At 51.7% G+C, this 24,342-nt stretch overlaps 1 protein-coding gene across 28 annotated transcripts in view; it reads right to left on the bottom strand.

The window, feature by feature from the left end:
* The window catches only part of TACC2 (transforming acidic coiled-coil containing protein 2), a 210,748-nt gene that overhangs the window by 33,900 nt on the left and 152,506 nt on the right, over window positions 1-24,342 (bottom strand). For 15 of the 28 annotated variants that reach the window (XM_072740263.1, XM_072740273.1, XM_072740277.1 and 12 more), the window contains 4 exons: window positions 17,435-17,580; window positions 6,356-7,670; window positions 1,884-1,944; window positions 565-763 (listed from right to left, as the gene is read on the bottom strand). In XM_072740263.1, coding sequence (XP_072596364.1) covers window positions 565-763; window positions 1,884-1,944; window positions 6,356-7,670; window positions 17,435-17,580 — 1,721 coding nt within the window. Of the gene's footprint in view, window positions 1-564; window positions 764-1,883; window positions 1,945-6,355; window positions 7,671-17,434; window positions 17,581-19,482; window positions 20,290-24,342 lie in introns of those variants that run through there. The other 13 variants (XM_072740265.1, XM_072740275.1, XM_072740278.1 and 10 more) reach the window with 3 other exon arrangements.

Below are 24,342 nucleotides of genomic sequence, written 5' to 3'. Positions count from 1 at the left end.
CTAGGGACCCCAGACCCGGGCAGGGGATTGACCCACACGGAGCATTTGGCTTGAATGGTGCTGCTTGCAGCTGCGTGTGTTTCAGATCACCCAGGCATCTAAAGCCACAGAGAAGGAGCGAAGCTCAAGTGAGCTCAGGATGGGAACTGGGGGGGGGGGGGGCGCGGCGCTGAGCTCACTGGCTCTCAGCTGGTGTCTCAGAGATGGGGTACAGCTGGGTTCAAGCCTGAGGCTGTTTTAAAATACAGCCTTAGCGGGACGCCTGGGTGGCCCAGTGGTTGAGCATCTGCCTCCAGCTCAGGGTGTGATCCTGGAGTCCCCGGATCGAGCCCTACATCAGGCTCCCTGCATAGAGCCTGCTTCTCCCTCTGCCTGTGTCTCTGCCTCTCTGTGTCTCTCTCATGAATAAATAAATAAAATCTTAAAAAAAAATTATAGCCTTAGCTTGGAGTGCACGGATGGCAAGGCTACCTAGCTCGGAAGTTTCCTTCCTGGCCTTTTGCTCCCTAGGGGCAGTGGGCTCCCGGGTAGGGCAGGGGTGTGACCAGCCACCAAACTGCTTACCCTCCGTGGGCGAGTTGAATTTGGTGTCATTTACGAAAGTGGATAGGTCCGAGGGCTGCGGGTAGTCCTGTTTGTCAGCCTCCAGATCCACCGTCACACACGTCCACTTCTGGTTGGTGACCGCCAGCTTCTCTTCATCGGTTGCGTGGACCACCGCGGAGATGACCGGCGTTTCTGGTGTGGCCGCTGGAGTGGGGTCCTGGGAGCAAAAGGGAAGCCGTCTCTCCTCTCACACAGTCTCTGCGTTCCCACCTGCGCCCACCCACCCAAGTCTGGGGCTCCTCTAACCAGGGCAGGTCCCTACCAAAATCCTCAGCATGTCCTCGGACTCTGCTCTAAATGGTCCCAAGGAGACAAATTCTTGGCACTGTGATTTTCCTTTCCTGATGGCTCGTGATAGGGGGTGACCGTGGGTTTAAAAAAATGAAAAGATCAGGATTTTGTGTCTGGGTTATTCGAGACATTCCTGATCATTCACTTTGAGAAATAAAATAAGGAGATTTATTTCTTGGCCCTTTGATCAGTGCAACTACTGTGCTAAGTCGGCACAGTGCTTTAGGGCCTGTGCACGCACCAATCTCACCAACATCTCCTGGCGATCCGCGTGCCTGTCCCTGGAGGATGGGCACAGGGAGGGAGCAGCTGAGCAGGGCGGAGGTGGTGCCCAGAAGTGTCAGAGCAGAGCTGGGACAGGGACCCCAGACCCCTGTCCTGGGGCGGAGCACCCTTCTGTGTAGCCCTGCCCGACTAGGGTCTGCTGGCTGGGGCTTCACTGGCTCAGATGGGAGCCTGCCCACCCGCCGGCCGGGGCTAACCTTCCACGGTCGTGGCACAGATCTCATAAAGGAACCAGTGAAAGGGGGAAGGGCCCAAACCCCACTTCTTTAGGGCATGATTTCCTTTATCTCCCCACTCGAATTTTGGTTACATAATCCAGAGCTCTTGACACTCAGTTCTTTTTCACTATATATTCATTTATCTCAACGGACTTTCTCAAAAATCATATTCACAGAAGTTCTCAGCAGATTAACCGGCCAGAACGGATCAGCGGGATTCCTACAGAACCCACCTAACACTTTTGTTGAACATCTCTCTACTCTCAGGGACACACTCTGATCTCTCCCAAAGGGAAGGGATCACACCAATGTCTTGCAAACAGCAAGGGAGCCCCCGCTGCAGGAGGCAAAAGAGGATGTTGGAAACGTGCCCGTGATGAGCAGAAAAGAAAGTTCTGTTGACTAGCGGGGAATCAAAACAACATGGGCTTTGGCGGCCTGAGTGAGTGATTAAAAATCATACATAGCAAGGGAACATTATACCTGAGAAGGCGGATCAGAGAGAGGAGACCGTTTTGGCGACCTTTTCACCCTAAATGTGTCACTGGAAACAAAATGGAAAATGTGAACACAACAAACAGTGGTACAGAACAGTCCAGAGCTCCCCAGAGCGGACGGAAGCCACGGCCTCCGCTGAGCGTCTGGCCCAGATGGCGCTCAGGCCTCCACCACTCCACATGGGCGAGGAGACGTCCACAACTTAACAACAGATATGATCATTGCCCCAGAGGGAAAAGGGGTCCTCGAGCCGGAAATCTTTTAAAGAGATGCCACTTTGGAGAGCTGGCCCAGAAAATGAGGCTGGATTTAGCCAGATGTTTTTATTTCAAAAAGCAGATTTGGGGGAGATTAACGTATCCAGATTCATCCAAGAATGTCTGGACCAAGAGGGGTGGGGGCAGGGATCTAGGTTCCGGACACCGATGAACAGGATCCCATCTCCTGGCTGGCACATAACGGACTGCTGTGCAGGAACACGAAGGAACATTCTGGGTCTTTGGGGAGAGTCCTTTCCTACTCACTGGAACTCTGTGCGTAAAGGATCCCTACACCCTGGAATTTCTGGGTGAGATTCCGACCACCCAGGGAAGCTGGGCTGGGGGTGAGATGATTCTTTTTAAAATTGTAATAGAAGGGAAGTCTGGGTGGCTCAGCGGTTTAGTGCTGCCTTCAGCCCAGGGCGTGATCCTGGAGACCCAGGATCGAGTCCTGTGTCAGGCTCCCTGCATGGAGCCTGCTTCTCTCTCTGCCTGTGTCTCTGCCTCTCTTTCTCTCTCTGTGTCTCTCATGAATAAGTAAACAAAATCTTTTTAAAAAATAATAAAATAAATTGTAATAGAAAACACAGGACATACAAACTACCATCTTAAACACTCTAACTTCGGTAGCGTAAAGTACACTCGCAGGGTACAACAACCCGTCTCCAGACCTCTCTTTCAGGAATGAGATGATTACGGCCTATTCCTGACCAGGGTTAATGACCCTTTTCTCCCTTCCTTTCTCCTTCTTGAAAATAACTGGGGGTGCACGCAGGTCACTCAGGCAAAGGAAACATCAGCTCAGACTTGCAAAGGGGTCAGAAGGAAAGCACTGTTCGCGTACATGGCTCACTGAGTCAGAGTGTCAGGGGGTCATTTCCCAGGCAGACTGGCCTCTGGTCTCAGGCCCCCCTGTGGTATGGTCCTGCCCCCAGCAAAGCAACAGCTTCTTGGGGTGGGGAAAGTCCCCAGACCTTTCCCTGCTCTAAATAGTAACTGGATGGACAGAGCAATTTGGCCCTCAGTTCCTTCCCTGTGTTCTCTTCAATAAAACGCTCCAACAATGGCACTCAGTCATGAAAAAATACTTAGAAATGGTTATTTATAGCATTTATAGCATTTGCCATACGAACAGTGCAGTCCCAGCCTGAAGCATATATTTATCCATGCATATAAATATATAACTGTATATTTTGGAGTTGCTAAATGGTTCTAAAAAACTAAAGAAATCTCTTGGGCAGATGCAAACCTGAGAGACTCAACTCTATCCCTGGACCGCGGGATGCCTGTGACCAGGCCAGCTTCCCTTGTAAGGACAGAGAGGCAGGAAGGTACCCGCCCTCGGGGCCCTGGGAGCTGCCCACAGCATCCCTCCTGGCCGTTGGCAAAACAGCACAGACACAGAGGTGGTCTCTTGTTTCCACCAACGCCCAGCAGGGTGACCCCTGGGTGGCAAGCTGATCGATACCCAGCCTGGTCCTGGGCGACCAAGGACGCGGGCCCAGAGCAGGCTGGCGAGGGCTCTCACAGTCATGTGTTTCCCTCCAAGCCAACCCTGCATTTTAGGGGGTCTCAATTAGAAACAGCCCAATGACCTCTGCCTCACATGTTAGCATGAACAAGCGACCCCGGTCCACTGCCTGTGGTCGGCTGGCTGGTTATTTTGTCGTGAAGCCACAGTACTTTGAAAGCAATTGCTCACTAGTCCGATTTGAAATGAAAGAACAGAATGAGAGCTTTTAAAAAAAATATATGGGTTTCAGATGAAGACATCCAATATGCAAGGGGGGATAAAAAAGTTCCATTCCTGACAAGCAGGCAGATGTTGGATAATCACATTTTCACAGCCAAGCAGTTTCATTTATGCTAATCGTTCTGAAACAGGAAAGTAACCTCTGCTACTGGGGAGCCCCATGCTCCCCGCCCCCCCCCGCCCGTCCCCAGGCCTGACACAGAAATATGTGAGCAGCAGCCACAGAGAGGAAATTAAAAGAGCTTGAAAGCAAAAACGAAAAAGCAGAAAGCGGCACAGGTAGTATGAGCAGCAGATTCCATTAAATTTACTTACAACAGAGAACACACAGACATCACATCTTCAACCATCCTAAGACAAGAAGACAAGAAAAAAGAGAGACAGACAAAAGGAACTGACAAAAAAGATAAATCCGCAGACAACTGGTTATCAGCGGGCTGGGATACAAGAGCCATCCACTGTAGGTGCTGCTTGCAAGGCAGGGCGACATCCCAGCTTTTGGAGAGGGGCTGGCTGAGAGCAATCCCTCTCCGCTCGGTTCCAAATACCCCAGAAGGCTCTGATGCCCAAAGAGCTTTGTCCCACTGGTGTAGGATTCCAAGCCGTCTACACTAGAGGCGAGACTCAGGGATGGGCTGGCTTCCCTGACCTGCTGGTTAGCTCTGATGATGGGTCAGACTGTACAGGGGGGGTACGGGTAGGTGGCTATAGGCTGGCTCTCATTCCAAAAATGGGAGACCATGGCTGTGTCATTTGGGCATTTCAGGCTTCTGTTTGAGGCCTAAAATAAAGCTTCTGGGGCACTTATTCATGGTCAATGATGAATCTGGGCCTGTGGATTCATCACAGACGTCTGGGTGGCTCAATCGGGTAAGAGTCTGCCTTTGGCTCAGATCATGATCCTGGGGTCCTAGGATCAAGCTCCACATAGGGCTCCCTGCTCAGTGGGGAGCCTGCTTTTCCCTCTCCTCCCCCTGGCACACTCTCTTGCTATTTCTGTCTCTGTCTCTCTCAAATAAAGAGAATTTTTTAAAAAAAAATAAAGGACAGGGACATCTGGGTGGCTCAGCGGTTGAGCATCGCCTTTGGCTCAGATCCTGATCCCGGGATCCAGGATCGAGTCCCACATTGGGCTCCTTGTAGGGAGCCTGCTTCTCCCTCTGCCTGTGTCTCTGCCTCTCTCTCTTTGTCTCTCATGAATAAATAAATAAAATCTTTAAAAAAATAAAAAATAAAAATAAATAAAAATAAAAATAAAGGACATATTAAAAAACAAACAGAAAAATAATAAAGCTTCCAACACAGCTTCAACAGAGCATCTAGGAAGAGCCTCATTGGGGAGCCAATCTCAGATGAGTCTTGAGATATTCGAGGCTAATGTCTGCTTAGAGAACCTCCTCTCAGGAAGTTCCAGGTGCTTCTCAAATGTGAACCCCTTGGGGAGCCCAGAATGGCATGTAAAAAGGTCACTCTGTCTCCATTTGTACCGGGCAGAGTCAGAGGCGCCAGCAGCTGTGGTCTGCTCTGCTGGGTTGGTGCCAGAAGCCTGGTCCCTATGGCCTTGATCAAACTGACCACACTTCACATGAGGGCAAGAGAAAGGCTCCAAGCACCATCCCCACGATGCTGGGAACCATGTCCTGAGCAGGGATCCGCAGCCACCCAGGTGACAGCTGGGTCTGGGGATGAATTGCAGAGGCCCAGACAGGAGGTACTGAAGGCACTCGCCCTGGCAAGTGTCGGTGGCTACTTGAACCGATTATTAATGGCCTCCCAGGGATTATGGGGACTGTGTTCTCCCACTCGAGTTCCACTGATCTCTTCTGAACCTACAGGGCCTTGGAGTCTTGTCTGCAAAAGATGGCTAGAAAAAGGGAGGAAGACAAACGAGGTGCTTCTCACAGGTTGGCTGGGGTGCGAGGGGGGGGGGTATCCAGGCCAGACCTCTCGCTCATGGGCCTCACTCCTGGGCTGGTGTCCCATTAACGGGCAGACAGAAATACTCTAAATTCTAACAATATTTTAAGGGTAGATCTCCTAGCTTGTAGCCCACTCCAAAAAGCAATTCCCACGCAAAATAGGAAAAAGGTAAAAGTCACCAAAGGGGGGTTGACCAGGTCTCTACAGGACAGTTCCCTGTCTATGGGCTCTCCCACAGTCCCCTGGAGTCAAATGTCAGGTCTCCAGCTGAAAGTAATGCTTTAAACCACTGCCACAATAAGTGAAAGATCGAGGACTCTAGACCCAAAGGGACATGTGGCTGGAAGGTGCCACCACCACAGGAGCAGAGAGGAAAGGAAACAGGTATCGTGTTGCAAACCTGGCAGCGTTACGGCAGCTGGGGGAAAGGTCAGGGCAGCCACGTCCATCCAGACACGAGACCCAGGGTCACAGCCAACGCGCAGCCCCGCCTCTAACCTGACCACCTGCACCCCTGAACTTACGTCTTTAGGGGCGTCTTCTTCTTCTTGGCGGGCTTGTTCAGCCCATCCCCATCCACTCCATTGGCTTCGATGGCACTGGCTGGGATCTCAAAGGAGGCTGGGGATTTAGAAGGTGAGCTGGGGGTTTTAGAGGACGTCTTAAAAGGGTCAATGGATTCATCACAGGCGTCTGGGTCAAAGTTGTAGGACTGTTGGGGCAGTTTGGGAGACTCTTGCATTTTTGAGGTGGAAGAAAAAGGGTTAAAATTGGGGTCATCCCACTTGTCAATATCAAAGGTGTAGGTACCTTTAGCCATAGGGATGTCATTGGGTTCATCGGGGGATCTGGTAGGCGAGGCAGGAGTGTTGTCGAGTTTCTCGGGTGTTTTTTTCATCTTTGGCCTCCTTAGGGGCATTTTGGCAACTGGCTTTTTGCCTAGCTTTTTGGTGGGAGGGGGGTTTTCCTGCTGGGTGTCCCAACTACCCTTGTCCTCAGAATAGTCAAACTCCAGCCTCACCGAGAGCCCTTTGACTGGGGAGTCCTCCTGCCCCCCACTCTCGGACGGGGTCACCTCCGCTGCCTCCGGAGCCGTGGCAAGAGGCGACGGTTTCCTTCCAACGGGGGGTGAGTTCTGCACCCTGCCACTTCCAGACGCCGGGGGGATGGCCTCTTCGGCACCCTCTGAGTCCAGAGGGCAGGGAGCCTTGGGCACAGCAGCAAGATCCAGGGGCGCCTCCTCTGACACGGCCGGTCCAGAACCTTCCGTCTTGGCCAATTCTGGCTTTATCTCGAATGCTCTAGTCTCCTCGCTGGGGACGGGACACTCTTCCACGGGCTCTTGTTGTGTCTCTTTCACTGGGGGGGTTTCCGTGGGTTTCTTAGTGGTCTGCTTCTTTTTTAAGGAAGGTGGCCTTGGTTTTTTAGTTCGCTTAAGGGTACTGGAAGCACTGCTTGAGCCTGTGCTATACGCATCTGGGGCCGGGGCCACGGCTTCGGGGTTGCCTGAGCAAGAAGCACCATCAAAGTCACTAGCTTGCAGGCTGAGAGATCGGGAGAGCGTGGACTTGGAGACGGGCACGGAATCCGTGGACTTCCTCCGCGTGCTCACTTTGCATTCCTGACTCTTACTAGAGTCTGAGCAGCGGGGCTCCAAGGTCTGGAAATCATCCACCAGCTCGATGCTGTCAAAGTCTAAGTTGTAAGTCCCACTGCTGGCTATAGGCTTGTCTTCATCGAAGACGGCAGAGAAGGAGTGTGACGGGGGGCGGAAGGGGCTCCCTTCCACCGAGCTGCTGCGGGGGCCATCGGGGACAGACGCCGGCTCAGGACCGCAGCCTGATAAGAGGAGACGAAGCAGTCAGTGAGGGACATCGGACCTCGGGGCCTGTCTCACCTCGTGCCAGACTACGGCCCTGCCCGCCCCTCCCCTGCCAGGCCCCCGCAGGACGGGCACAGGGCTTGGGGACAAAGCCTGCTCTCCCCCACACAACTGGCTTCAGACCCTGGACAGGGCTTACCCTCCTGTTCCTCATCTGTAAAGTGGGAGTGACAAGGGCTGTTTAGGGAAGAGCTCACATCATTCAGTCATTCAATAAACCTTTACCAAATTCCCAGTCGCAACCAGGCACCATTCTGGGAGTTGGGGATTCAACAGAAGAACAAAACAGACAAAATTCTTGTCCTCCTGGAAGTTACATTTTTCAGGGAGAAGACAGTTAAGAAACAAATAAACAAGCACAATGTACAGGCTGCCAGATGGTGATAAGTACTACGGAGAAAAATCAAGCCAGGGTAGGGGCGTTGCGATTTTAAAATAAAGTAGTTGGCAAAGCCCTCCAAGGAGGAAATACTTAAGCAAAGATCAGAAACAAGGTAAAGGAGGATAAAACAAGGAGCCAGGAGGATATCTGGGAGGCTCGAGGGGTCGGGGCATCACAGGTAAAAGGAACAGCAAGTGCAAAGGCCCTGGGGCAGAAGCACGCCTGGTGTGTTAAATATCAGAGGCCAGTGTGACTAACGCAAGGGAGAGGAAGACAGACACTACCATCATCAAGCCTGTTCTTGATTACTCAGAGCTTGTTGTGAGGAACAACAGGGGAGCCCCAGTGTGGGGGCTCCCAGGGCACTGTGGTAGGACTGAGCATGTCCTACCTGCTACTTTGTCCCTGTCCCTAGGCCAGGCGTCCCCTGTAATCTCTCCCTCCAGCTCTGCCTGCCACGCTCCTCTTCTTGGCCTTTCCTCTGATCCATTCCCTCTCTCTTTGCTGCTCTTCTTCCCAGCTTCCTCACCCCCACAGCCCCTGCCAGCCACAGAGGCTGCTCCTTATTTCGAAGCACACCGTGCATGCTCTACTTGTTGGCCACGAGATGCTCCATCACCTCTGGACCCCACCGCTCTGGGGGATCTGCCCAGCCTGGCCTTGGCTTGGCTACCCTGGGCTCTGCCCACACCAGGTGGTGCCTTTCATGCATTTCCAGCTCACAGCTGCCCGGGCAGTCGGGACGCCAGAAAATGATTGGCTGGACATCCAGCAATATGTCACTGAACAAAGGAGGGCAAATGTTACAAAGAGGTCCACAGAAGAAGGGACTGGAGAGTTGGCACAGGTGCGGCCCGGGACGGAGTCATGCCCCCAAACATCCACCCCATGCCCGGGTGGGAAGCTGCCAGATAAAAGAGAGGATGTTCAGATAAATTTGAATTTCAGATCATTGAAAAAGGGCTTTAGTATAAACACGTCTTGGTAATTCCTTGTTTATCTGGGATTCAGATTTAACTGGGCACCTTATATTTTTTATATACTGAATCTGGCAGCCTCATCCCAACAAATGAACAGGGTTTGGAAAACGCTCTGCTAAACCTGAACTGGCCTCTTGCTCTACATTTTCTCAGAGCAATTCATGCTCACTATTGCAAACGCCCAAGTGGTATTTGCACGGTGCTTCCCAACTTTGCTCACGAGCAGATACTTCTCTTGGAGCACCTGGCGGAGAAATCCCAGCGGAGGAAGTGCCACCTGGGAGAAGATGACACAAATGAAGTCCAAGCCTCCTGAGTTCAGGAACTGGTCTGATTCACCTTAGCTCTCCCTTGGACTCGTCACACTTTCTCTTGCAATAAGCACCTCTAGAACTGAAGGCACCTTCTGGAAGCACATCTATTCGTGGTTCTAAACCGTCCCGTCTCTCCTGCACCCTACGCTACCCAGGCCCTACTTGGAGCTGGTGTCTTGCAAGACAGGCCCTTTTAAAGCCTCACGGCTCCTTCTACCAAATGACTCCTCTCTCACCTGAAAAACATTCCTGCCTCCTCCCTGCCTCAAAAGAAGAAGTCTCCTCCCTGCTTCCTTCTAAAACCAACTCCCTTTCTATCTTCTGGGGCCTGGCACTGTCAACCCACCCATCACAGCACAGGGGGGCCAGAAGGACCCAAGGACCCAGGGGAACAGCTGCCTTCACATGAGCCTCACAGGAAGGGAAGGAGCCTCACCCATCCCATCGTTTCCAAAGCAAGGCTCACAATCGCCAGCCTCCTGTCTCTCCCGAGCCTTCCAAGGCCCTTCAGATGTCACTAGTTCCCTCAAATCATGCAACATGCAACCATCTGCTCACTTTTTGACCCAGAAGAAAAGCTCCCTGTCTGCTAAACACTCTTTCCTCTTCAGAACTGACATTCCCTAATTAAATCATCATGGACTAGGAAACCTGATCTTGCTGAAGAGTTTTTAGGCCTTGGCACTGCACTCTGTCGGGATGGTGGGTTCTCTGGGCCGGAGGCCTATGCTTTTCATGACAGGGTGTTAGGCAGCATTGCTGGCTTCCACCCACCAGATGCCATTGGCACCTCAACCCCAGCTGTGACAACCGAAAATGTTTTAGGGGCGCCTGGGTGGCTCAGTCAGTTAAGCATCTGCCTTTGGCTCAGGTCATGATCCCAGGGGTCCTGGGATTGAGCCCCACATTGGGCTCCCTGCTCAGCGGGAAGTCTGCTTCTTCTTTTCCCCCTCCCCAGCACGCGTGCATGCTCTCTCAAATAAAAAAATAAAATCTAAAAAAAAAAAAAATGCTTCTAAAAATTGCCAGATGTCCCCTGAGGGGCCACATCATCCCTGGCTGAGGACAGCTGTCTTACTGTGTGGTAGATGTGCTCGCTTCGGCAGCACATATACTTACTGTGTGTTAGTTAAGAAGGTTATTCTACAGGGCCCATTACAGGGCTGGGAGGGCCCTTCAAAGCACTCTTCAGAGGAACCCTGGATACGGACCCGAGAAAAGGTCACTGCCACATGGGGGCCCTGAATTTCCAAAGCAAGTGTGGTCCGACTGGGTTCGCAGCCCCACCCACTGGGGTTCTAAATTCCACACACCACATCTGCATGAAGACAATCTGTTCATTCATTCACTCCATGAATAAGCTGGGTGCCTCCCGTGTATCAGCCACTGTGGGGGTGCAGTGGACATAGAGGTGAGGAAAGACGAGACCCCAGATGGATCCATCTACCCCATCAGTGCAGACCTGGGCAATGCTTGTCCTGGCTCCAGGTTTGGGCTCAGTCTGATGACACAATGAGCATCCCTGGTTCAGCCAATGCAGGTTTGCTTGGCAGAAAGGGGGGATTTCCAGGGACATCAGTCAGCAGAGGACACCATGACCAAGTGCCACAGATGGGGTGGGGGGAAATAGCAGACATTTATTGTCTCATAGTCTGGATGCTGAAGTCCAAGGTCAAGGTGTCAACAGATTTGCTTTCTCCTGAGGCCTTTCGTTGGCTTGCAGATGGCCGTCTCCTCTGTGTCCCCACATGGCCTTTCCTCTGTGGGCCTCCAGGGCTCATCCCTGGGGCCCTTTCCTCTTCTTACAGGGACACCAGTTCTAATGGATCAGGGCCCCACCCTTCCAACCTCATTTACTCTTAAACATCTCTGTAAAGGTCCTACCTTCAATACAATCACACTGGGGCTTAGGGCTTCAACAACTGAACTTGGGAGAACACAATGTCCTCTGCAACACCAGTGGAGGACAGTAAAACCCCCAAACTAAGGTTAAAAACAAATGTGTTTGGAAAGGAGGGAATTCCAAGCAAAGACAGAAAGGCACTGAGGGGTGTCTCTACCCCACGGACATCACCTTACCATCTCCCAAGGCCACATTCCCTAGCCCTGCAGGACTGCTTCTCCCTGGAGTGCTTAATGCCAGCTTTGCTGGTGCTTCTCTCTCTCCCACTCACCACTACCCACCCCCCAACTTTGGGCAGAGATCCATGGGCCCAGAGGACCAAACGTGTCAACACGTGGCACCCCAGTGCTCCCAGACTCTCACCTTCAACCAGCAGATCAATGTGAATGGCTCTCATAGACAGGGGACATAACTTCACATCTTCTAAGTACATGAGTAATAATCTATTACGATTAATGTTTATTCTGGAAAAGGTCTCCATTTTAAGTAGGCTAATGAGATCCAAATGGAGCATTATTGGTCTTTAGGTGGCATTTTACTGGTAGCTGCGGGCTCGGAGCAAATCCATGATGAATGCAGCACTTCCCAAACTTGCCTATCCTGAGACACATCCCCAGGGAGTATGGCACAGCTGGGGTGAGGGCTCCAAACCCCCATTTCTCACGGGTGCTACAGGCCGCCCATGAGCAGGGAAGTCTGGGGGCTGGGCTGGCTCACCGCACCTGCTCCCTATCAGGACCTGAAAACCTCCAGGGGCAACAATTTAATATCTGGCCACAGAAATGGTTTGGAGGAGGAGCCTGGATTGGCTCGGATTGACCTTTGAGGTGAGCTCTGATTGCCTGCAGGGATTTTGCGTGGAGATAGGGGGCATCAGGAGGGTGGGAGTGGCAGCAGGGGCGGTCCCTGTGTGCCCACCCTCCCATATTGTCACCAAGCCCAGAAAGGGCCAACAAGAGAGGCAGGAGGCCCATGAGAAGCCAGCTGCTCCTCCAGACCAGAAGGGCCTTCAGATTCTCACAGACACCCTGCTGGGTCCTGAGGACCACTCGGCCCAACCCACTGGGTCTGTGCCCACTGCCTCCTGGACGCCTGCCCTGATCTCGCACGTCTATCTTCTCAAACCTTCCTTCAAATGTCAAAATCTGAAGATGGAGCAGCGCGGCCCGAGGCACTGTGGGGAGTGACAAGTATTAACCAGGGTGTCTTTGCTTAGAGATGGAAGTTCTCTACGCAAACCAGCTCATTCCTACCAGAGCCCACCGTGTGAGCAGCCAAATGAAGCCGCCCCAGTTAGGATGGGAGAACATAAAAGGGACCTTGCCAGGTGGAGCAAAGAGTGACATCTCCCCAGGGGCACCAGGAGCACCGTGGGGGCTGGAGCGTGCAGTCCTGCTGCAGGGCAGCGTGCAAAGCCTTGGGCTGGGTGCCGGATCCGCCTGGGGCACACCGAATGTCCCTTCTCCCCTGCCCCGTGGACTGCTGCCTCCTTCTGCATCCTCCGGGCCAGAGCTCGACGGCTTCCTCCCCCGACCCCACGTCCTGCCCCGGCTCTCCCCACGCAGGGCTGCCCGCCGGGCAGGCCACTGTCCACCCCTGACCAGGCCCCAGGGAAGCACCGGGCTGTCTTCCCGTTGACAAACCCCATGCTTCTCACTCCTGGGAGGCGGGGAGAGGCACCACCAGCAGGGGTGACTCTGACAGTGGCCACTCTGCTCTTTCAGCCTGTGTTCCCAGACTTCCCCCCACCTCCCACCTCCCCTCCACGTCACAGGGGGCACGAAACCAGCAGTTCTGGAAGCGCGCTTTCTCTATGAGCTAAAGAAGACAGCATCGCGATGGATCACTAGGACACCACACGCCCCAGTGCTGACTCCAGCCGAGTCAGTGCTCACGGGCCCCAGGTGACACAGACCCTGGCTCTGCCACTGCTCAGCTGGCTGACCCTGGCCAAAGCTCCGTAACCTGTGCCTCACTGTCACCGTCCCCAAAACCACCTCACAGAGGGTGGCATAAATCAGAGGTCATCCTTCTAACAGTACCTGCTGCAAGGAAAACATGCACAAATGTGACCTGTTGTTCTAGCTGTAGCAGGACAACAGTCCCAGGGCCCAGCTCATCCTCTGTCCTGGGAGGAAAGGAGCTACCCACCTGGGTATGTGGGGCCCATGAGCATCGTGAAATCCTTGTGCACCTCGCGGGGCCATCAGGGGCCACTGAGCGGGGCTCAGAGAGCAGTCAGTTCCCCCAGGAAGGTCATTAAGGGAAATCAGTGCTCGCTCGGAGGCTCAGAGCCCCTCCAGATTCTTGGTGTGCCCACCCTCCTCCTGCAGGTGACCCCTCTGAGCCTCAGCTGAAAACCAGGCATTCTCGTGAGGATAAAAAGTGAGAACCACTTAAGCTCCCAACACAGGGCACAGCTCTACCAGGACACGGCAACCCTTGTGCATGTGACAATGACACCCACTCCCTGTACCCCTGCCCCAGGGAAGGGTGGGAAGGCCCTCACCTGGCTGGGCTCCTGGATGCCTTCCTATCTCTCTGTAGGGGCACCCCTGCCCTGCGGACTCAGGGGAGAGGAAGGCAAGTGACAATGTGTATGGAGACATGGTCCCCTAGGGGGACAGAAGCCACTGGGTGTGCTGAGCTCCCTTCTGAGTCCCTCTAAAGACACTGGCCATGAACAACCAACCATGTGGAACACAATCAGTGCCTCAGCAAAGGCCACCCTTCCCCTGGGGCAGAGAGGAAAGGTCTAGAGCACGCAGGGCAGTGTCTCCAGTCACCTCCAAGGCCCCAACACGGGCCTTCCTGGGCAGTCTCCCAGCGAGGGGAAGAAAATAGGCTTCACCGCAGGGGAAGCAATGTCCCCCGGAGGGAGGGCAACCATCGAAGGAGCCCACCTCTGGTATCACAAAACCAGGCTCAGCTCACTGACCATCCGCTTGCTGCCCACCTCACAACTGCTTGTCCATCCTCTGCCTCGGGGTACCTTAATGCACCAGCTCACTTCACCTGCAGAGAGCAGCCTGGTTTCCCAATGGAAAGGAGTCAAGAGGTCTGGGTTCTGATCCCAGCACCCTTCATGTGCTGTGAGATGGAAGGCGAGGTCTGGAATCTCCACATCCCACTGGGGGAGCAGGTGATGTTACCCAGGGATGCTGTGAGCACAGGGGGATGATTCTGGGCTGAGCTGGTATGAAACTCAAAGAGAACCCAGCACAGGCCTGGCACGCAGTGGACACTTAAATGGGAGCTATTCCTTATTTCTACGTATGCCTCACACTGGCCACCATACAGCAGCCACACACTGTGATCTCAGAACCAGGGAAGGCCAGAAAGGGAAGGAGGACCCCGGGGGGCTGGCAGGCTGCCCTCTTCATTTTACGGGTAAGAGAAAACCGGGCTCAGACAAGCTGCATCCTGGCCCGGTCCAGCCTAGATGAAGGGCATCCCCCCATCCTCCTGTCCCCAGGGCCACATACATGCTGGCAGGACTCAAGGTAAGGCCACTGTCTGATTGCTTCCCACCATGTGGGTTTCTAGGAGAGCAAATCAGGTCTTTATTCACAGCCAAGGGTCTAATCTATCATTTCATGTGGCTCTTCTGGCACCTTTAGCAATATCCCAGGCACTTTGCAGAGGAAAACCAAACAATAGGTATCTCCCTCGGTGCCCTTTCTTTCCTGCGGTTCTCCGAAGGAACCTTTCTCCCCCTCTAGCCACCTCTGAAAGCAGGCACACCCGCCTACTCACGCCTCTGCTGTGCCCCACGCTGTCTGCGGAATGGACGAGCAGACTTTTCTAACAAGTGCAGCAAATCAAACAGATCTTTGTACAGCCCAAGCCAGGGGGGCTCTAAGCAGTCACGATCCCAACCGTAAGAGTCCTCATTATGTAAGCGGTTTATATTTAGCTTCATTGGAGTTTTCCAAGAAAGAGAAGCAGAAAATCCCTGTTCAAAGACTCCAACTGATGTCGTGAAAAGTTCTGTGGGGCTGTGGCTCGTGGCAATTACCAGCTCCAACCCCTTCCGGGTGGCGGTTGTCTCTCAATCCCCTGTGATGCTCATTCTTTCCGAAGCTGCCGTCCTAAGAAAGAGGCCGGTGCTGTGCGTGTTTGTTTTTAAGAATGGAGATTGTTCTTTGCTTTGTTGAAAAGCAAGTCAGGCAGAAGGAACAACGACAGGCCACAGGAAAGAACAGAAGCACCAAATCATCCCCAGATGCTCCCAGGATGAGTGGCTGGAAATTCTAGAAGGCGCACATCAGCTCACATCCTTCCCTGTGCGTGCACTTCCGTGGAGCAGGTGGATGGTCCCTACACTGTAACACACCATCATCTTCTTCTCAATTCTTTCCTAAAGTATCCCACCCATGTGTGGGCATGAACTTGTACACACAAGAAAGGATAGTTTACTTCCAATCACATGTTTGATCTAGGGCTTACAATCTAAGGGTGATTTTTTTTTTTGCAGTATTATAGGAAATGAATTTTTAGATGTTTCATAATATGGAATTAAAAATGGGAACGCTAAAAAACTCTCAGCAGTCCTTCTGGCTCCTTCTCTACTTTAAAACCAAATAAAAAAAATAAAAAATAAAACCAAATAAATTGCAATAATTCCCTTCTCAGGGCCCAGCCCCCAGGCTAGCCATGCAGAATCAGATCCTACTAGCTGATGAGCTGTCAGAGACGGGAGAGTATGAAAATCGTATTTGTCAGACACCAGCGAAGACATCTACCCTCCCCAAAACTGGTCCTAACCCTTTTCCCCAGGACTGGGGAGCAAATCTGCTTAGGAATCGGCCCTAGAGTATCTACCCTTTCTAAAACAATGGCCCTGTTTGAACCCAGGACAGGTGGAAAGAATTCTACCCATTTTTTTATAAAACCAATATCAAGGTCAAAATGTCATTTGACTTTACAGTTCCCCTGGCTTCTGGCCAGGGTAAGAGGATGAATGGAGGCCCAGCCATCAGCTTGCTCCTTCTCCTCCCTTACCTGGGGTGGCCTTGAGCACAGGTGTGTGGACACCCCACCTGTAGGTCTCGGCCCCATCCTTGGTTCCTCCAAGATACAAACATGGGTAAAGTCAACCTGGGAAGATGGGCCATGGGAAGGGGACCAGATGTGCCCAGGAAGTGGCTGCCCCTAGGAATCCAGAGTGTGGTCTAGGAGATTGGCCCTGCAGCCTCACCACGTAGAGAGGACTGTGGCTGGAGGAAAGTCAGAGTGGGGCCCTCTAAAATACACAACCGAATGCAGGAAGGTAGTGCAGGTCTAAGGACAGTACTACCCAGCCCCCTAATCAGCTGCTGGGCCATTTCTGGGACCACCTGGCCCCTGACCAGCCTTTAGAATCACTTCTGGGACCACCTGACCCCTGACCAGCCTGCAGGACCATTTCTGGCAGTCCCCATCTCCTTCCAGCTCTCATATTAAACTTCCATGCTGGGGGTAGTCCCACTCCTGCTGGTGTAACTGGAGGATGCACACACAAAACACAAGCCAGGTGAGTAGGCTGAGACTGGGGACCGAGATCTATCCCATCCCCTCCTACCTCGAGCAATCATACTTGAAAGGTAGGGAAAGGTCTGTGTTTTAAGTCACACTAGGGAAACAGGATGCTGGAAAGTGATATGAAATCAGGGGACTTGTGGTTAATGAGGGATAAATGAACCATCCTGCATGGGTTTGGGTATCTCTGGCTTTCTCTTCTTTCCCATTTACTACATACCTCCATTCCCCAGCCCCTGGAGGCTATGGTCTTTACGCAAATGCAGGTTCATGTGGGCTGTCTAGAACTAGTGTTCTTATGGGAATCAAGGGCCAAATATTAGAACCCGAGATAGGATTCCACACAGAAACCTCCCAGACCCACTTGTCCCCTCAAACCCAATTCCAGATGCCAAGTGAAAGGTACCAGGACTAAATGAGTGGTTTCCCCACAGGCCAGCCCTAAACATCATCAAAGCAAACAGAATAATCCACTGCATCTGCTCACTCAGATACAGTGAGCAGAGCCCGGAGCAGAAAGACGCCAGTGGCTGGGGAGTGTCTAAGGAGCTCCAGTGGGTACCCCCCGTCCAGCTGCCCTAGCCCAGGGCTGCTCCCAAGCTTCCCCGGGGGAGTACCTGACCTTGGTTACCTGGTTCTTCCAGGGGAGGCTGTGCGCTGATCTCAGGCTCTAGAGTGACTTCGGGGGGCGGCGGGGGTGGGGCTGGTGGAGCTTTGACAGGAGTCGTGGACTCAGGAGTCTCAAATGCTTCTTCAGAGTCAGAACTCCTGATGGAGAGAGAAGGAGAAACGCACAGGATTAGGCAGGGGCCAGGGCTGAGTCTGCTCCGAGGGGCCAGGGGCCAGCACTGCTGAGGCTGTGTGACCCTCTGACCCCTACCTGGGACGGCGAGATCCAGGCTTGTTGCCCAATTTAACTGTTCAAGGAAAGATGTGAGGAAAGTCATTTCCCAGCATGATTCCCAAGAGGGAATCTCATTATCACCAGCTTTGTTCCCAAATGATGTATGCTTTGAACTTAGCCCCGTGAGAAATACATATTTCTGGCCTCAGTGACAAATACAAACACAAGGGAACCTTTGATCAACTCTGGCACCAATTCAGTCAAACTGATATTCCCAGAACACATTACGATGCCATGGTTCCAACACATCATAGGGTCCATACTCCATGAAACCAAATTTCATATGGTCTCTCCCCCCATCATTCTCTCCCCTGCCCTTCCTTCCCAGAGCTTCTCATAACTTATTCTAGATTTATTCACTTCCTCATTGTGTTATCTTTCTCATCTACTGAGCTCCAAGGCCATGAGGGCAGCAAGTCTTATTTATCACAGCATCTCTGAGCCTAAGCCAGGAGGCAATGAATAAATATCTGTTGAATGAATGAATGAACGAACGAACAAAAGTAAGCTGACAAGCCAGCTCACTGGAGGATGTACCAGACCAAGACATAAAACCCAGCCTGCTGACCTCACTGATAACGATAATAACCGTTGCCGCTCTGCTGGAAGGTCTGCTCTCAAGGAAGATTCTTCATCCAGGGAACTGGACCAAACTTCCACCCCAAGGACATCCCACTCAGAAATAAGAGGGAGGCTGCTCAATAAACTAAAGCCTTGTCCTGGACTCTAGAAAACCCAGAGCAGATAGCCCTTCTCCATCATCCTGCTTCTCCCAGGGGCTCAATTTTGAGCCAAAAAGAATGAGACCTCTGGAGCCAAGCATGTGTCCTCAGGCTGCAGGGGCAGCTCCTCCCTTGCCCAAGATGCCCTGAACCAACCTCACTCTGAGGATGCCAGAGTGCGAGCCGCAGCAGCAGCATCCCCTGGGCTGATTCCCACCTCGAGATATCGTAGAGAGACTAAAATGCCATTTATTCATTTGCAACAGGGAAGTTAATCATCAAGAGGGTGGATACTCAGGACTGCTGCTAGCAAAAGTGACCCAGCAGACAAATCTGGGTGAAGACACACAATCAGAGGGTGACGAACCAGGTGAGTCTAGAGCATGAAATGCTCACGTTGCTGAGCTCATGCTGCTGAGGGTCAATGGACTAGTGACCTCCACGCAGGACAGCGTCTTCTAAAGACTATCTGCCAGCAGGCGGAGAGAACCAGGAACCAAGCCAATCTCCTCCACCGTCAGCCAGCACAGGAAAAAGGAGCCATCCGGCGAGTTTTCCTTCAGAAAAATCTACACAGTGACGTTTTTTACAACTTGTCAGTGACTCATTTTATCAGCGCCAAAGACCCCACCCCCAAGAACCCTGGCTCCTCCAACCAGCCACAAGGCCCTCCAGGGACCCAAAGAGACAGAACAGAAACCTCAGAGCTGCTTTTGACGAGATCCAATGAGCTGAAGCTTGCATGCTATCAAGTTTCACGCGTAAAGACTGAACCCACACAAACAGGATGGGGGCCAGCTGACGTTTTACAAACACACATTAATATCAAAGGCCTTAGCTTTTGTCTGGGGGACGTGAGGATACACACGTGGACGACAGCAGATCAAGGTAGCGGAGTTTTGCAGGGCCTGTTCGCCAGCATGAAAAACACAAGGAGTGGAGTATCAAAGAGGAATAAGAGTTCGGGTCCCCCTGGCGGGCCCTGGATGCCACCCTGCCCCTGTCGCTGCCCACATCAGGACAAGGCGCACGGAGCCAACTTGCCTCTTTCCAGAGCTTCCTTGGAGGGCCATCAGGCTGGAGTCTCCACTGCTGGTCACCGCAGTCCACATCCACTGGGCCCATTCCACCAAGGGCCACATCCGCCAGGTCGCAAAAGCCATCTCTGCCGAAGGACAGCCTCTGTCCCGTGAGGTCCCACCCCTGATCCCCTTGCCGTACCCCTGGGATCTAAATGTGTCCAAGATGTCAGGAGGAAGTTAGCCACACTGCCGGCCACGGACGCGGTGAGCTGCTCCAGCGTGCGGTGGAGGCACGGAGCGAACGGCTGCGCTCTTCCCGGGGCTTCTGCAGCCCTGGGCCCTGGCGACGTGCGGCTTTAGAGCACAAAGGACCCCTGCTCTTTCCCAACAGCACAAGCAAGCGACAGGGAGGGCCGGATGCTCTCGGGTCCGAGCTGCTGAATTCCAATGAGGTCTCCCCTGCTGCAGCTGCCCAGACGGTGCACCTGCTCAGAAGGAGCCACATTCACCGCGGCCCTGCGCAGGCGGGAGAGGGCACACCAAGCCCCTTTGTGGTCCCTTGCCTGTTTACCACGAACCACTTCTGCATCAAAACACCACGGGCGACCGTGGACCACAGGAATGGCATTTACTTCCGGTGATGCCCGCGTGGTGTTCACATTTCCGCTCCCTCTCCCAGGAGCAGAGAGCAAGTTAATTAGAGGAGGCGGATGGCAGCTTTTTTAATTAGCTCTTTTCCCCCTGTTCAGTTTCCCAGAGGGCTCAGAAACATTTCCAAGAGCAGGGATTTCTGCAGTCCACCCACAAAGAGCCTGTACATAAAAATAAAGCAGCACTTTGGAGTCCCAATGCATAAAAGCAGCTCCCCTCGGCTGTTTGATTTTTTTTTTTTCCTACTAGAAAAAAATAAGTACAATAAATTATTCTGTTAAGGCTCCATGCACTTTCAAAATGAAAGAAAGGGAAATTAATTTGCCGCAAAGATGCATCAGAAAGAATGTGCCACTCCAGTCCGCTAAAACGTCTCTAAATTAGAGGCAAATGCATTTACCAGGATATGCATACACGATATTCTCTACACAAGGTAATATGGAAATACACGCAAATAAAATAAGATGTATGTCTTTCCATAAAAGATAGCTCTTAATGACCAGTCATGAAATATGAGGACTTTAATTCCTAGCATGAAAAGCTTTATCATAGTTATATGCTGAGCTGTTCCGTTCTGTGTCAGGCACCGGGCTAGGCCCATTTGTACCTTTCTCTGTAATCTCGAAAAACAGCCTGCCTGCTGGAGAACAGGCCCATTTTCCAGATGGCATAACAATGGCTTAGGGAAGCAAATTACTTTGCCCTTGGCCATCTAGTTAGCAAGCACTGGAAGTTGGGCTCAAATCCAGAACTGTCTGCTTATAAAATCTGCCCTCTTTTTACTGTATCAGTGGTTTCCAAACATTTTCGACAGTAGAACTCTTCTTCCAAATGAATCCTATGCACTGAGAAAAGCAGGATTTCATTTATTTTATAAGCTCAATTTAGAAGATATTCTTATGACAAAGTCCATCACTGGGAACAATAAAGCCATCTTGACAAACTTGATAACTTGACACCAGGGGTTTGGATGCCAGCGGCAGCCTGGGATCTGCTACCTGCTCCCCAGGTTGCACATTACCAGGCAGAGTCCTGATGCAGACTGATGAGTGATTGCAAACAGCACCTGTTTCTTAACAGTTTGTCCTGTGATCACGGATATTCTTTAATAAGGCAGACAGGGCCAAACAGCTACCTGACGGTACAAAACCAAATTAATCCATCGGCACAAGGCAATATGCTGGTGGTATCCAAGGCGACACAGTATGGTGGATCCAGAATGGAAGGAAAGATAGAAACACGTAACCCCAAGTGTGCCTGGGTAGCTCAGTGGTTGAGCATCTGCTTTTGGCTCAGGGCATGATCCCCAGGTCCTGGGATCGAGTCCCGCATCGGGCTCCTTGTAGGGAGCCTGCCTCTTCCTCTGCTTATATCTCTGCCTCTCTGTGTCTCTCATGAATAAATAAAATCTTAAAAAAGAGAGAGAGAGAGAGAGAGAGAGAGAGAGAGGAAGAAACATGTAACCCAACGCCAAGTACAGAGAGACTGTGTTAGCCACCGAAACCAAACCTGCCAAGCTCCCCAGGTGTGTGTCAACAAAGTTTTAAAGTATTGTTTCAAATATTTCCTCGGATTTCAGAGAATATATAGTTCTGAGGTCCCACTGAGCAGAGTCTGAAAACCTCTGCTTCACACAATGAAGAAATCAGTCCCTCCACAGATGACACACTGTGTTAAAATACAGCACTTTGTGGAAACTGTCCCCAAAGCAAGACAGCTGGCAAAATGTAGGACCCTAGTGCTGTTGCGCTATCTTTTTGGTTTACTTTCAATATTTTCATGTTTTACTTCTATGAACTGTAACAACAAAATAGTATAAGATCAGCACCCACACAAATACATCAATGTAAGTTAGCACAACACATGATAAAATTAGCATAATATGATATGATCACACACATATATGTATATACACAAAAGCATGTGTGAATGTGTATGTGTATAAATAAAACATAGGTATCTCCCCTTTTTTTAAGCTTATTTATTTATAATCTCTACACGCAACGTGGGGTTCAAACTCCAGACCCCAAGATCAAGAGTCACATGCTCTACTGACTGAGTCAGCCAGGGGCCCCAAAACATGGGTATCTCTCACTAAAGAGGTGCTATAAATGTTGTTTTTTGGCTTCTCACTAAGCAGTTACATTTTGCTCAAGTCTTACAGGAGGTAATTCAAGGGCTTGGGAAAGTAAATCTCAAATATCACAGAATGAATTTTCCAACCCTGAAGATGGGAGAAAAATTCTCATTCCAACATGCTTATCACGTCCTTTTTTTTTTTTAAGATTTTATTTTTATTTATTCATGAGACAGAGAGAGAGGCAGAGACACAGGCAGAGGGAGAAGCAGGCTCCATGCAGGGAGCCCAATGTGGGACTCGATCCCAGGACCCCAGGATCACGCCCTGAGCCAAAGGCAGATGCTCAATCACTGAGCCACCCAGGCATCCCTCATCACATCCTTCTAAACAAGCAAGGGAACTGAGGCCAGGGGAGCTGCGGTGACTTCCCAAGGTAACCAGCTCGTTTTGGCAGAGCCTTGGCTGGACCTTCAATAGAACCGGCCTGTTTTCATTACACACTGTGTCCAAGTATGAGCCTCCCCCATCCTAACTGCAGTGCCCTGCCACCTAACTGCAGTTTCCCTGCCAGGAAATCTAAAGTTACCTCTACTGAAGTGCTATCTCGTTATCAAGAAATAGTTCATTCTTCTTTCTTTCAAAGATTTTATCTATTTATTTATTTTAGAGGCAGGGGGAAAAAGAAGAGAACAGGAGCTGGGGGAGGGGAGGATGGAGAGGGAGAGGGAGAACTCCTTGCTGAGCGTGGAGGCCCATGGGGGACCTGATCCCATGACCCCCAGATCATGATCCAAGCCAAAACCAAGAGTCGGATGCTCAACTGACTGAGCCACCCAGATGCCCCAAGAAATAGCTAAAGGGAAGTTATCTACCTAGAAAGTTATCTATTTCTATGGCAATTTCTCAGAATTCTAGTGAAAGTGAGCCTAGGGATAGAGATCTTGGAACCACCCCCCAAGAGTGAAAGGCCACAGTGCAGGCACTCTAGAGGCAGGGGGGCTTCCCATGACATAAGCCCCACCCTCTCAGGTACTCCTGGAGGGCCCACCTGAGCAAGAGGTAAGTGGCCCTCAGGCCTCCTTCCCTTTGAGACCAAACCCAGAGAGAGGCGACAGTGGTAGCCTAAAGCTCTACGCTTTGCCTCACACCCTCCAGGCTGAAAGACACCTGACATTCCTGAAGAGAGAGAGAGAGACCCTCCAGAAACAACACAGAGCTCTGGACAGATCAGACCATCTCCCTCATCTCTGCATCTAAGAGTTTGATGGATTTGTGCAAGAAATTGTCCTGCACTAAATTCTATCAAATTCTATCAAAATACACCACGTTGGACAGCCTTGTCAAGAAATGCGACAGTCCCTGTCGCAACACATGTGCATACTCTCGCACGCACACCCACACACACTTCCCTCCTCCCTAAAGCAGCTTGACCAGACTGGTCATTTTGGGGGAGGGGGGGGTTGGCCGAAAAGGCTCTTTCACTTCAATGTGCCCATCAGGCAGAGAGGAAAGGAACCTGCTCTGCAATATCGCTCTTCGACATTTAGGTCAAGGGAGAATGTCATTGCAACAGGACCAAATGCTAAGACATTTCTTGGATTGTCGGTGACCAAGGAGGCCATGGTCAGATGCCATCTTCCATGAACACAGAGCTCGTTCTGGCAAGCCAGGTTGCTAGAGTTTTCCAGGCTGATGCTCCAGGAAAGAACCAAAGCAGATGACAGCACACTTCTCCCAAGATTCCCGGCACCTAGCATCTGTCGGGTTGCTATGGCAGGTCCCATTTTCAGACTCAAGTAGCTAGCACTTGGGGGCCACTTGGAGATACCATCGGGGGTCCAGGGGCACCAGCAGTCGACACACTGGCCGCTTCTAGGCTAGGTGGCATCCCAGGGAGGGAAGCGGCCTGGTGAAGGCTAAGAGCACACACAAATAAGCAACCCACCCAGATCCAATGGAAGATGGGAGACAGAATTTCCCCCAAGGCAATGAGCACCTGCCATAGAATTCCTTCCAAGGACGTCACTCACTGTAAGTGGGTGAACTCAAGCAAGTCCCCTGACTGCCTGGGCCCTTGGATTACTTGTCCAATAAGGGGAAAAATAACTGTAAGGATAATCCCTTCCCCTGATTATTGCCGCTCTGATTCTG

This window comes from Vulpes vulpes, chromosome 15 (genome assembly GCF_048418805.1).
Source record: "Vulpes vulpes isolate BD-2025 chromosome 15, VulVul3, whole genome shotgun sequence".
NCBI classification, from domain to species: domain Eukaryota; kingdom Metazoa; phylum Chordata; class Mammalia; order Carnivora; family Canidae; genus Vulpes; species Vulpes vulpes.
Note: the sequence above shows the minus strand (reverse complement) of the source record. Positions and strands in the feature narration are given on the sequence as shown.